This window comes from Phragmites australis, chromosome 19 (assembly GCF_958298935.1).
Source record: "Phragmites australis chromosome 19, lpPhrAust1.1, whole genome shotgun sequence".
Lineage (NCBI taxonomy): Eukaryota > Viridiplantae > Streptophyta > Magnoliopsida > Poales > Poaceae > Phragmites > Phragmites australis.
The window spans coordinates 81,447-96,020 of NC_084939.1; the positions used below are offsets into that span (position 1 = coordinate 81,447).

Below are 14,574 nucleotides of genomic sequence, written 5' to 3' on the forward strand. Positions count from 1 at the left end.
CCGAATGGCACGGATATATAAGAATTAGATGCGTTTAATTTGTCATAATTGAACTCAATTGCTACTCCCTTCTATTTACCGTTGCCCGATGTCAAAATGTCATTCTTCGGACTTCCCATACCTTTCAGACTCTTTTCCCCGGATGTCAACATCTTCCAATCTTCCAAGCGGTGAAGCCTTGAAGGTGGTTAGACTCCGATACCAATTGAATATACGAGATGTCGCATAGAGGGGGGGTGAATAGGTGTTTCCTAAAATTTATAACTTTGCAGCTGTCGGAGGGTGAACTCCCCAAGCGGGGATCCAGAGGGACCCCCTTTGAGATTCGGCCGGGGGGGGGGGGTGATTCTGAATCCATTTTGCGGGTGAAATAAATGGGCGTACATGAGATGCAGGTGGAATGGAATGATCGGATGCAGGAAGTAGTAAATGCTAAGGGGATTTTTTAGACAGATTTGGGCCGCACTGAGCGTAACACCCTACTCCTGTGTGTATGCTATAAATGCTCTGAGAATATTTCCCGGAGGATCTGTTGTGTACAAGAATATTTGTCTAAGTCTAGAGCTTCGTGCTCCTTGTTCTTCGGTGCTCGTCCGGGCTTCTAGACTTGAACCGAACTCTCCCACTTCTTCTATGCTTCACGACCCTGAGCACTCTCTCCTGAAACTGACTGTTCGGGTTCTCGGGGAACCGAGTGCTCGGGGGCCACTGTTCACGGCCCCGAGCACTCTCTCCCGGAACTGACTTTCCTTGGGTTCTTGGGGGACTCGGGTGCTCGGGGGCCACTATTCGCAGCCCCGAGCACCCTCTTCCCGGTACTTGGCTTTTCATGTCGTCGGGGGACTTGAGTGCTCGGAGGCCACTGTTCGCAGCCCCAAGCACTCTCTTTCCGGTACTTGGTCTTCTCGGGTCATCGGGGAACTCGGGTACTCGGGGACCACTGTTCATGTCCCCGAGCACCCTCTTCCGGAACTTGGTCTTCTCATCCCTCGAGGAGATAACCTTTGTGGGAGGGCGCCACGTGGTACTCTGTTGTTCTGGCCTTGGGACTCAGGGACCTCTGGTTCCTGTGGCACCGACAGCAGCAGATTAAACTTTCCGGATAATCCGAGTCAACCCGAATACTTCGTGTCTAGAGGTTCCAGGTTCTGTTCGAATAGTTCGGATGAAACAGGAAATCGAAGGCTATGAAATTCTAAGTAAATTTATTTGATGTCACGTGCTATCATAGGTTCCTAAGGATGTATGAAGGCTTTTCAAATGATCACCTGCAGCAAAAAACACACAAACACGTAGATCGGGGGAAATCGCCCAAAAACAACTAGAACAATAAAGAAATCAAATGAGACACAAATTTGTTTCCCAAAGTTCGGATCAAACGATCATATGTCTTCGTTGAGGTGCTCACAAAGAGCCGGGTCTCTCTCAACCCTTATTCTCACTGAGCGACCACGAAGATCGAGTTCGGGGCTTACTCAATTTTTCTCTTTCCTTGCGGAGGTGAGGATGACCTTTACAAACTTCCCGAGGCACTCCGCAAGCTTGGGTGCTCACCTGGTGACACCTAGCTGTTTAGGAGCTTCAAGCTTCAAGAGTAAAGAGCGCGAGTTGACGGCTTGATGAAGACCTCAAGTGCTCAAACAATAGAATTTTGCTCACTAGCACTCAATCACACTTTTTCAATTCCAACTCTCAAATCCTTGCAAGATTTAATGCACTATATCAGTGTGAGGGCTTTAAAGTAGCTTTAAATGTTTTTATCTTGAGTTGGTTCAGCAACAACTGAAAGAGGGGGGGGGTGAGAGGGTATTTAAACCCAGCCACCAAAAACTAGCTGTTACAGTATATTTTGTACTGACTCGGAGTATCCGGGTCAATCCAGAGACTTCAGGTTGGCACTTATCGTACAGTTCGAGCCTGTCCGGAACCTAACCCGGAGGGTCCGAATGAATATAAAACTCGAAGTATTCGGGTTAACCCGGAGACTCCGGGTGAAACTTTTAGGCTCTAAATGAGACTCTTTGCCGGAGTATCGTTCGGAGACTCCGGTCACCCGGAGTATCCGGGCAAACCTGGAGACTTTGGGTCCCGACAACTTTTAAAACATCCGGTGTTCGTGGGGTGACATATGTCTCTCATCTTTGGTTTAAAAGAGTTATTTGAGCACTGAGACAACTTCAAATCAATCTAAACGTATCCCTCTTGATAGTACGACGCACCTATATTCAAATTCAAAAATAAAATAAATTTAAATCTATTGAGTAATTATATACCGCTTCTCTTATTTTTTTTAGGGACGCCAACGTCATTTTACTTCTTTAAAGGGACTAATATCTGTCAAACCTCGTTAAACTCATTAGTCCCTTAATCATTTATTATAAATTATCCAAAACTCACGTAAGAGATCTGGATACACTTTTAGTACTTCTATTGGTCCCTGCCCTACTCAAGGTTGCACCCAGATTCACCACACATTCACATTATTCACTTACCACTGCTTGTTTAATTCGATTCAGTTGCTGATTAATATGTGCATCGTTGCAAGCATGATTTATCTTCCAACTAGTGTCGTGTTCATATGATCATTGATGACCTAACGATCAATCAGGGCACAAGCCCCAACCGCATACTTTCTACCACCTGCCTCTGCTGTGTATCCCCTGGCCCAATTTTTTTACCAACCGCTTGTTTTAGGCCTCATCTGTCTATCAGTTGCTCATTCGGAGTGGGCATCGTTGTTCCAATTCACAATTTGCTTAACAAACCTGTAATCTGCCACTAGTTATCTAGTATCTACGCTATGTTATTCTGTGTTTCAGTTCTCCTCCCTTCTCCCTCTCCTTTAAATGCATCGGTATGCTATGCATTAGTTTTCTAGTCTATATTTTTTTCTCAAACACGCAGAAGAATTACGTATCATTATATTAAGAAAAGAGTAAAGTCAAATTCTAATACAAAGTCGTACCCACGGTCGGATTAGTTTGAACTCTTAATCCCTAAATGTCCAGAGTTAAATGGTTTCCAGTGGACTTTTTTTCTTCTTATTGGTGCTCCCCACCTCATAGTTAATTAGTTTAGGCTAAAACAAGCTAATTGTATCTAATCTAGTGAAAAACAGCAACTCCAATCACTCTAGTGCCCTTTTTCAAAACAACGACAAGAGAGCACATGAAGCCGGTCAAAATACCTTACCATGCCTCCTAACATGCAACCCTCATGTCTTGACTTTTCAGTGTAATTCGTTCAGCGGCCCTGAACACATGAGGCATGAGAATTTGGAATTTCATCTTCTAACTACTACACGATTAATTAGCTTGCTTAGTATTTAGTAGCGTAGGGTATGCACAGCCATTGAACTAAGAATTTCTCTGTCTTGTAGCTTCTTTCTCTGGAATGTTGGTGGACGTACAAATATAAGTGTTGAAGTACATCCCTTGTTCAGATTTTGGCGGCCCACGTTTTTTTCCCACTTAGCAGACCAGACTTGAATTTATGTTTCCCTCGCGTATTGTGCATTACTCTCTACAAAGTAGTCCTGGACTAGTGGCTGATCATCTCAAGATTAGAATTGTTCTTTTATCGTGGATTCGAGTTTGAAAACGAGAAGTAGTTACAAGTTAGCAAAGAAAGGTGGATAATAATAATAAGAATGTTTTGCTGCCTTGGGTGTGTGTCCTTTCCACGCCGCGGTTGCTGGTTTGCTGACTGAAATCTGGTTTGGTTTGGTTTGGTTGTGCAGTGGGAAGGAGACTGCGGAGTTTGCAATCGAAGCATAGATAAGATCATCTTCAGTAGTTACCTTAAAATTTTATCCTCAAAAATACTATTACAGCATCTCCTGTCACTATTACAACATCCTTTATTTTTCATCTCCAGCAGCTACCCTATTTTCTACCTTCTACTCCTTTTTTTCTCTATCCAATCCCACTGTCAGCCTCTGTGAACAGTACTGCTACAGTAACAGATGTTGTTTTCTTCCTCCAGCTCCACTGATAGTCTCTGTGAACAGTGTTGCTACAGTGTTACAGTGCTAAATAGGCCCATTTTCTCTCTCCGCCCCTTGTTTATCTCCAGCATCCACCGTTTGTTTGTTTTTAGCAGATCAGATCTGATCTGATCCAATCCGGTGTAATGTAATGTAAGGTAATGCAATAAAGGCATGAGAGGAGGCAGACATGTAACGCGTGTGCCGCTATTTTCTAATAGATGTAGATGATACTCCCTTCACTGGTGTGTGGTGTGTAGTTGGTGACTGCTGCTAAAGACAAACCAAGAAGAACATTGTTCTTAGATGGCGTCTGCTCTGTTTGTTGGGAAGAGGGATACCATTCCATCCATCCATGTAGCGGTGCCGCTGTTGTTGTTGTGCTTCTTTCCTGTGGGCTGGCGAGTTGGAGTAGAAAAGGGACATGAATCCAATCCTCTGAAACAAAGTCAGAGGTGGTACAGTAATTCGTGAGTATATGAACAGTAGCAAAATACTGTTGGGAAGGATACTGTGAGGTTACTGTAGCAAAATACTGTTGAAAAGGATATTATTACTGTATTACTGAACTCCTACCCATCCTTGAATGATAATGCGAACTGCAAGTTACTGAAGCACGCCTGACTTTGCTACAAATCCGTAGAAAAGAATGCCTGCCGTGCAGCCAGACACGGGCTGGCTTTAGGATTTTCGTGGAAAACAATTCAATTGCCTATTCAATAAAAAATTCACAGCATCTGGAATCCATCTGGTCGTGTGGCCAAACAACACAAGGAAGAGAAGACGCCAGCACAGCCCAGCACAGCCAGACAACACAAGAAAAATCCCTCCTCTCCTCCTCGTCGTCTTCGCCGGCGGCGAGTAGAGCACGCACCACATTCTTACAATGGCGGCGCCCCTCGAGTCCGCTTGGCAGGTACGGTTCCCATCCGCCGCGCCCCCCTTCCCCTCTCTCTCCATCGCTGCTCTGAATCCTAACTCCAGATCTTTCCTGTTTCTTGCCGGGGCAAAATATAAAATAAAATGCAGTACCTGATGGGCAACTTCAGCGAGTTCCAGCTCGCCACCGTTATCACCTTCCTCCTCCATGAGACCGTCTTCTTCCTCTCCGGCCTCCCATCCCTCTTCTTCGAGCGCTTCGGTCTCTTCGCCAAGTACAAGATCCAGGTCACTACTTCTGCTACTCATTCCCCGATCTCACCTACATACAACTCGCTTGATTTGGTTGATTGATTCACCCCTCAGTCGTTCAATTCTCAGCATGTGCTTCTCTATGTACTGTGTTACCACTCCTACATGAAATTTTGCAGATGAAATAAAAAACAATTCTTTCTGGGTTCACAGCAATGGTAAATGGAATAGATTGGAGATATCGAGAAGCAACCTTCTCCCCTTATTTTAAGCTATGAATTAAATGATTGCTTTCGTCTTGCAAAGCTCCCCATAATGGCAACAAAGACAGGAAAAGATGAAAACGATGCTTCTCATTATTTCCAGTTGTGTGGACCAGACATGAGTAGGCAGCCTCTCCTTTTCATTTCGCTTTCGTTGTGTCCTGTTCCCACGTAACCAAGCCTTACGGGCATCCGCTATGCCTAGAGCAATATTATATGCCTCGTCCAAATCAAGTTGCCTGCCAAGGATGGGGAAAACTCCGTCATAGTGCCCTACCCAGCTTAATATGTGTTTTCACTTCTCACACATCACAAAGTTAAGCGACCCTTGGTCAAAAGCCCGCCGTTATTGCTTTCCACTGTGGAGGCAGGACGGCTCTGTAATCTTCCATATACTCCCTCCGATAGTAAATGTAGGTCGTTTTAAACTTGTGCACAAGGATTAAGAAAGTAGATCAAATGACCTTATTGCTCTTCATTTATTCTGCATTGGAAAATATAACTTATTCATTTGTGAGAGTGGTAGCATTTATTAAATAAGGGCAAGATAGGAACAAAAGAGAAAAACTGCATAGAAGTTCGAGAATGACTTATATTTAGAGAATAGTTGAAGAGGCTAAAACGACCTACATTTGCAACTAGAGGGAGTATTAGCTAAGCGGCTGTTTTCCACAAAAGAAAAAGAAGGGAAAGGTCCAATCTAACGAAACCGTCGAATGCCAAATTCTGCAATGGTAAACAATTTGGAAAGGCTGTCTTTGCTTTTTTGGCAACGAAATAGTCTAATGCCAAATTCAACCTCTACATATTGGTCAGGACTCGGGACAGACACATCCCTTAACATGCAGCACCGACCACACGAAGATTTTGAAAAGCTGAAATACAGGGTCAAATTATTGTAGCGGATCGTTACAAAATACAAGTTATATCACTAGTAGGAAACTCTAGCTGGACTTTAGGCACAATGTAATGTCTTGCTGTGTATTTTAGAAAAAAAATGTTAATTCTTTTGCTAGAAACAATCTTATGCTGGGAGTTTTATATGGGAACTTTTAGGTAAACCAGTTTACCTACGTATTCTTGGGGGAAAATGACAAGGTAAACCAGTTTGAAAGTGAGAAGCCTTCTCCCAGCATTTTAGTATGGGATAATATCCTGACTTGTAGATATGTGTAGCGCACAATATAACATAGTGTTATGTTTCCATCGAACCAAATTTATCCAAACAAACTGTTTCAGGATATGATAGGAGTTGTCAAAAGAGTTACTTTAGGTGGTGCATCGTCTGGTTCTCAAAAGTTCCAAAAAATTGCTTGTCATTGCTCTTTTTTATTTAATCTGCTTTTTGTGTCGTCAATGTATCTCGTTATTGATATCCAAATCTTATTTAGAATTCGCTAAGAAATCAGAATATTATGCCGTTCTCTCTCTCTCTCTCAAAAAAAAAAGCTACCACTCAGGAATTAATCCTCTTTAGCTAGAATATATGTGTTTTCTTCTTAATACAATGACACCTAGTTTCTCCTAGATAGTCTTGTTCCTTCAGAATCTACATTGGAACGCAATGCCTGCATCTCCCTGTGAAATAGAACATGCATATTATTGATTTTGTTACCAGTTTCTAGTGTTCACCTTGAAGTAAAGAGCGACTTATCCTTCGTGATATTACTTTTGATCTGTTGAAAAGCTAATTAATTGAATGCGCGCTTGTACTTACCCTCAACAAAAAAATTGTGTGCACCTTTGCAGAAGAAGAGCAACACCTCTGCTTATCAAAACAGATGTGTCCTGCGTCTTATTCTCTACCATGTCTGTGTGAACTTGCCTGTCATGATTTTCTCCTATCCCGCCTTCAAATTCATGGGCCTTAGGAGTTCTCTTCCTCTGCCGCACTGGTATTCAAATTACTTTCTTTTACTCCTTTGTCCTAACTAAAGCAGCTTGTAACCCTTTTTTGCATTATTAATATTCATCTCATGTCAGCCTGTAAACACGAAAGCGCCAAGATAACCAATATTCAAGTGGAAGAAGAATACAGTTTGACTTTCACTTATATTTTCTGCAGGACGGTTGTTGTATCTCAAGTTCTTTTCTACTTTGTACTCGAGGATTTTATTTTCTACTGGGGGCACAGGGCACTGCATACCAAATGGCTATACAAGCATGTTCACAGCGTCCACCACGAGTAAGTGATATGCTTCGTTACTCTGTACTTTACATAATACATCATTTTTCTATTGTTCTAATCTATGACACAACAAATTCTGGGCAGATATGCTACTCCCTTTGGGTTGACTTCTGAGTATGCTCACCCTGCTGAAATTTTGTTCCTGGGGTTTGCCACAATTGTTGGTCCTGCTCTTACTGGTCCTCATTTGTTCACCCTGTGGTTATGGATGGTTCTGAGGGTATTGGAGACAGTTGAAGCACACAGTGGCTACCACTTCCCGTGGAGCCCATCGAATTTCCTGCCATTGTATGGCGGGTAAGTAAGCTAGATCTATTTGTCCAGTAGAATCTAATTGTTTATTTGAAGTGTAAAGTCTAACACTCTGCTGAATTCTTGTCATGGATAGCTCGGACTTCCATGACTACCATCACCGTGTGCTCTACACCAAATCAGGGAACTACGCCTCTACTTTTGTTTACATGGACTGGTGAGAATTAATTTCCCATTGCTGTGTCGAATCATGCAGAGTAACCCCCTTACATAAGGACCACCTTATCCTGTGTCAGGTTGTTTGGGACGGACAAGGATTACCGCAAGGCAAAGGCCATCGAGGAGAAAGAGGGGAAGACTTTGTAAATTGTGGGAGCTGCTCTCGTAGTTGAGACATGAAAATTGATGTGTTGTTCTGGTGATGATAGCATTGCGTTCATGGCATGAGAGAACCGTCCATCTTGGCACAGATGTCACCGGAGAAAAGATCGATACTAGAGGTTGAGATTTCCATTTCCCATGTTTTCTATGATCATGAGATCGATCCCGGCCACCTTGATATGATTTGTCCTGAATTAAATTTGATGTGCCCTGTAGGGTATTTTGTGTTTGTTTGGACGGGATGTATACATAACATGGCAATGTAATATCTATCTGAACCAGTAGATTTTCAATTTTTTTTTCTTTTTGCTAGCAAAGCTGAAAAACAAATTTGTTTTTGTTGAGGCCGTGCGTTTTTCCATTCCTGGATTTATACGAGACATTTCCTTGCATGTCAAGTGATCCCAGCTCAGCTCAGAGAAATAGTACAATGGTGTTCACCGTGAAATACAATACAGCATCTGAACAAAGTAAAACGTGTAGTAAATAGGTCGAAACAAACTTGATTCAATCTGCCGCTGCAAAGAGAGGCATCGGATGATTTGGCGATCAGAGTTTCAGGCAACTCAACAAGGTGCACTGCGTGCCGTGCAGTGGAGAAGCTACGTGGGTAGGTGTAGTCACAGTTTTGCCGCGACGGTGCGCCCGTCGTCGACGCAGATGACCCGGCCGGTGATGTAGGATGCGGCGGGCATGCAGAGGAAGGCGATGAGGGTGGTCACCTCCGGTGGAGTGCCGAAGCGGTGCATGGGCACCCGCAACATCTCCATCTCGGCGAGCCTCCTCACCCTGCCAGGGTCACCCAGCGTGGTGCTGGAGATGCCAGTGTCGATGACTCCCGGCGCCCATTCGGCGGCAAGGCTCCTGGTCAGCGGGTGTAGTCCACTACTGCAAAAAAGCACAAGAGTACCGGTTGAAAAATAGCTCTTTATTCGGCACTGATACTCAAATAGTATCAGTACCGGTTCCACAACCGGTATAGTAACTGACTATCACTGTCGGTTTCGAGACACGAACCGGCAGTGATAGGTGCATCGCGAGCAAAAAAAAAAGGAACGAGCTGGCTCGATTTTCAGCCGGCTCGGCTGCCTGTACTGTCGGCGCGCTCCGCCACCACGCCCGCTCCTCTGTCAAACTCCAATCGCTCGAGAACAAATCCCCAATCCCCAAAGTGACATACACCACAATATCATAGCCCAATCCCCAACATCACACCACAACATCGCATACACTGCACGGGAACACAAAACTGACGAACAACATGGGAACGCAAAAACATCGACGAGGAGCAAAGTTCGGTGGAATCCAAATCCACCTCCATGTATGACTCTAGTTCGGTGGAATCCAGAACAATGCACACATCCAAAACGAGCACGAGGAGCAAAGATCGATGGAATCCAAAAGTATCTTCTTGATTATTGGTTATTACCACTAGCAAATCCTCCTTGGAGGCTTCCAACGGCTCCACAACTCTATTCTTCTGCAGGTACCCTTCCTCGGTGAGGAACTTGCAGATGCGGCCCCATTTGGAGGAATCAAATGGGTGCCTGCACAAGACATTGCACACGCACACAATGTCAAACACACACAGCCGATGCTTCTCTCCATACATAGCGACATGGGTAGGTAGGCAGCTCACAGCTTCTCAATTCTGAGGAAGGCGATGTCGTAGGCCAGCGAGTAGACCACCGGCGCCTGCGAGAAACAAACACAGATGAAATCAAAACATGGGCAGCACGCCCGGTCCTTGGAACGGAAGGGGGGGGGGGGGAGTTTGGGACCGACCTTTGAGGCGGGGACGTCCAGGTAGAGCTTGCTGGAGAGGATTCGGCTACGGCGGAGGGACTCCACGGGGGTGGGCGCTGGCGAATGGTCGCGCTGCTAGGGTTGCGCCTCCGGCCGAGGGTTTCTGCCGCCGCGTTAGCGCGCGCTTGCCGCGGAGGAGAGGAACAACAGTTGCGGTGCCGGCAGATGGAGAGCGCGGCGAGATCCAGAGGGAGAGTGGTCGGAGAGGAAAGAGAGATGGGGGGAGAGAGAGCGCGTGTGGATAAGGACGAGTGCATGAGGGAGAGACGCGCGTGAGGATAAGGTCGAGAACTGAGCGCGTGACCGAGCAGTGGACGCGAGAGGGTGAGCCAAAATCATATTCCATAAAAAAATTTCGGGTTCAGGCCAGGCATCAGTGCCGATTTAAAAAAAAACCGGTACTAATAATATCAGTGCCGGTTTTTGTTAGAAACCGATAATGACGGTTCATATCAGTGTCGGTTCTAAGCGTTTTTATCATGATTTGAGCGCGAGAGGGTAAGAATCGGCAGTGATACGCTTTCACTACCGGTTCTTATATAACCAGCAGTGATGAGGCGCTACTTATAGCTAGTTCTGTAGTAGTGGCCGCCCTTGCTGACCGAGTAGATGGACGACAGCGCTGGGTACGCGATGAAGGCGACGACGGAGGACATGTGCGCCACCACGGCACCGCCGTCACGGGCAGCCTGGAGGAGGAGCGGGTGCGCGAGGCGGGTGAAGTGGAAGCAAGGAGTCGAGGTTGGTGGCCATGAGGCGCGAGGTTGGCTGGCTTGTAGAGGGACTGGCAGCAAGGTTCACTTACCGATAAAAAATAATTTAGATAAAAAAATTGGGATCAATTTAAATTTTAATATATATATATATATAGTATTGGAGTCATATAATATTACATAAATTAATATCTAACATATTAGTAGAGTGTATCATTTGTTTTTATGAGGTCTAGGTTTGAATCCCTCCCTCCCCTCTCCCTCTCTTGATTTCTTTTTTTTTTCTTAAAATCCTAAGGTTGCAAATCTAAATTTCAAATTTGAAGCCATCTCTCGTAAAGGTCTCTACACTCTAAAAAGATTGGACCACGATAAAAAAACACTTACCGGTAATATTTGAATTTTGTTTGAATATTAAAATTTGTTTGAATTTGTCCGATAGATGTCCGGTAAGTTCGATATCTCTAAGAAATCGGGTTTACCGGTGACCTCCGGTAATTTTATTTCGGTAAGGTTTTCCCTGACTGGCAGGCGTTGTTGACAAGGATGTGGAGCTGGCCGTGGAAGAAGTTGCGCGCGGCGGCGATGAGGAGACATCGCAGATGAAGGTAGTGACGCGGGGAAGGAGGCCATTGCCAACCCAGTGGCGGCGGCATGCATCCAGGTGGGAGGAGGTGGGGGAGCAGATGTGCACCCTGACGCCAAGACCCACTAGCTTCTCCATGATCGCAAGCTTAGCTAGTAGCTAAGATATGCACTACTACAAAAATTATCATAAATGACGGCTTATTAGTGTCAGTTTGGCTAAAACCGTTACTGATGCATCATCAATGCCAGTTTATACCAAACTAGCATCATCAGTGCATCACTGTCAGGTTTAATAATCATCACTGGTTGTTTATAACAAAAATCGGCAGTGATAGTATCACTGCTGGTTTATAACAAAAACCGACAGTGATAGTATCACTACCAATTTTTATTACGAACCAACAGTGAACTGGAGGGCCGGACCCGAAATTTGCCTTCAATTCATTTTTTTGTTCACAGCTCACATCTGGTCCGCTCGGTAGTGAAATTATCTAAGTCCTACAAGAGTCGAGCAGTCCTTATCGGATCCTCTCCTCTCATTTTGGTCTTCTCTCTCCCTCTCTCTCAACCACCTCACCCTCACCACCCCTCCTCTCTAGGCACGGTTGCCGCCTCTCCTCTCTAGGAGCGATGGATCCAGGCGGTAATGCGACGACGATGATCGCGAGGGCGGAGGGCGGAGGGCGACGGTGACACACTTACATGGGGAGGCCGCTGGCTTTGATAGGCAAGGAAGGAAGGGGACCAAGAGGAGCGTCTAGGCTACCTCATGGATGGCGAGCTCGTCGACTGCGCCCTGCCTCTCTTCCTTTGTAGATCCGGCGCGATGGTAGATCCACGGGTGGGGCGGTTTCATCGTGCTCATGGGATCCTTGGAGGGATCGTCCTCAACCATGATGGCCTCGACCACGGCAAGGTCCACGTTGCAGTAGTCCTCCATGATGAGGAGTTGAGGGGAGCGAGAAGCTATGGCGGGCGTTCGGTGGCGACTTGGTCGGAGTAGCAACATCGTGTTGTATTTGCCTTTTGTTTTTTTCAATAGTATTCTATATTAGCGGCAATTCAAGATTATTCTGTTATTTGAGTTTGATGCTGATTCTGAGATGTTCAATTGATTCTAAGATTTCAGCATCGACAGCCAGAAGCCAAGGTGGAGGCGGTTACGACGGTGGCAAGGGTGGCAATTGGCTTGACATCGAGTTGACTCGTTTTATTTTTTTCTCTCTTTAGAACACCTATCATTAACAGTTTTAGATCCGACAGTAATAATTACCGATTTTCACTATCAAGTAAGAACTATCGGTTTTAAAATCAGCAATGACGGTAGAGACAGAAAGGGTCCGGTGGACATGATGCACCACATGCCCGTAAATGCGATCGAGATAAGCAGTGGCGGAGCTTCAACAAAAATTAAGAGGGGGGGGGGGGCAATTCAAAAGATTTATCAACAAACTTATGTAAAAAACTAATTTATTACTTGATAAATACATGTTTACTGTACATTACTAAGTATTTTTTTAAAGACAAGGAGGGGCCAAAGCCCCCCTTGGTCTCCATTAAGCTCCGTCAGTGGAGATAAGGCATGCATGCATGCTACGAATTAAGTTACAAATTATCTAGTTACCCGATTCCTTTGGTTCCTCCGGTGACGATAGCCGTCTTGGCGGCCAGGCTCCACCGTCGCTTCTCATCCTATCGTTCTGTCTGCTGCTCCCGCCGCCGCCGCTCCTGCTGCCGCCGCCATCTCGGCCGGTCACTCCTGAGCACTTACGTACGCGCATTACTCCGGCCAGCCGCTCGATTAGTAGTCTAGCATTACTAGTTGGAGGGATTCGCCTCCCATGTTTGTTCGTTTGTTTCTTGTCCTTGGGCACGACGATCTCATCTGAATATTCTACACCACGATCATCGACTACTCTCTCCATTTTATTAGCCTTTGTTTTGGGGAACCTTTTTGTTTCTTTTCTATCTTTTCTTTTTTATTTATGTTCTTTTTTTTTCTTTTTGAGAGGAGGGAATCCACTTCATTAGCAAAAAGAGGATGGGCCGGAGATTAGGCCCATCCAAACGGGTGTCTCGTCGGAGCCTGGCGTGGCCAAATGGGTTTGTCCATCCCGGGTAGTTGGCATCTTTTTTAATGCTTCTCTCTCCAAGGTTGACACTCACACATTCACATCACAACACATATAAACCATAGTCATACATCTATGGGTATATCTCCTATCATACTCTTAAAAATACTACAATTAAAAGCACTCGTATGTATGTAAACACACGAGCACTGGATGGTGGCCCAGAGGTGTTCCTTCCATCTCAAGTGTGTGTGTCATGTTATGGCAAATGACCATCATTTTATGGTGCCTTAGGGCTTAGGCCTGAGCACTGCGATTCTTGAACCGTCCAAAAGAAAGGAGTAGGTGCCACCATCCAAAAGGATCAACGGAGGGGCTTTGACTCACTCTTCATCCTATCCTAGCTAGTGACCTGTTGGACATGGAATTCCCGGATCCTAGCTCGAATCTACCTTCAAAGGAGTAGGTGTCTTTGTTTAGACGGGCGAGAAGCAGCTGGCACGTTTAATTTATGGCGACATAGATTTTAATAGTCATTATTGAATTGGTTATTTCATTCATGTGATAGTTTGCTAAGTGTTCCCGTTTTCAAAACTTGTAATCCTCCATCCAACTTGTAGTTTGCCCCGTGTGCAAACCTTGGTGCGTTTTGCACTTCTTCTATAAAGTTCGACGCTTCTGTAAGCTTTTGCATGTTGGTGAAAAATTTCATGGTGCCAGTATGGTAAATAGTAAATATGACCAAAATATTCGTCTTGATGCCAACTTGCCAAGTTAATAGTACTGTACCCACGTGATGTGATGGAGATACCAGCGGACGGCTATTCTTACATATACATATAAAATATATATATATATAAATACTCCATGTATTAATTAATTAATGTATTTTACTGATAATTAGTTGATACGTACGTACAGCTCTGGTATTATATGGGTCCCTCCCTTTAGATGGGTGCACTGCAGCTGAGCCTGAGCTGCTTTCGTCCAGTTCGATCGAGCACAGGAACAATCTCCCCTTGCAGTGTAAAGCAGCTTTCAGTTCAGAGTACGTATATACATGTAGGGTCGTCGTTGCAGCACCAGCATACATGGGCATAATGATGGTAAGTGTGATAGAGGATGAGACAACAAAGCAAGAATCTTCGCTGGCTCTTCTTGATCGATGTCCAGACAGCCCTCTGATTAAGAAATA

The 14,574-nt window shown here is 45.0% G+C and overlaps 1 protein-coding gene across 1 annotated transcript; it reads left to right on the forward strand.

Annotated features, from left to right (window-relative positions):
* The first annotated feature begins 4,651 nt into the window (after positions 1-4,651).
* LOC133900767 (very-long-chain aldehyde decarbonylase GL1-11) lies at positions 4,652-8,493 on the forward strand. The gene is made up of 7 exons (XM_062341997.1): positions 4,652-4,901; positions 5,015-5,152; positions 7,129-7,274; positions 7,445-7,564; positions 7,652-7,864; positions 7,956-8,036; positions 8,116-8,493. The coding sequence occupies exons 1-7, from the start codon at positions 4,872-4,874 to the stop codon at positions 8,183-8,185; spliced, it is 798 nt and encodes a 265-aa protein (XP_062197981.1). The 5' UTR covers positions 4,652-4,871; the 3' UTR covers positions 8,186-8,493.
* Positions 8,494-14,574: the final 6,081 nt, after the last annotated feature.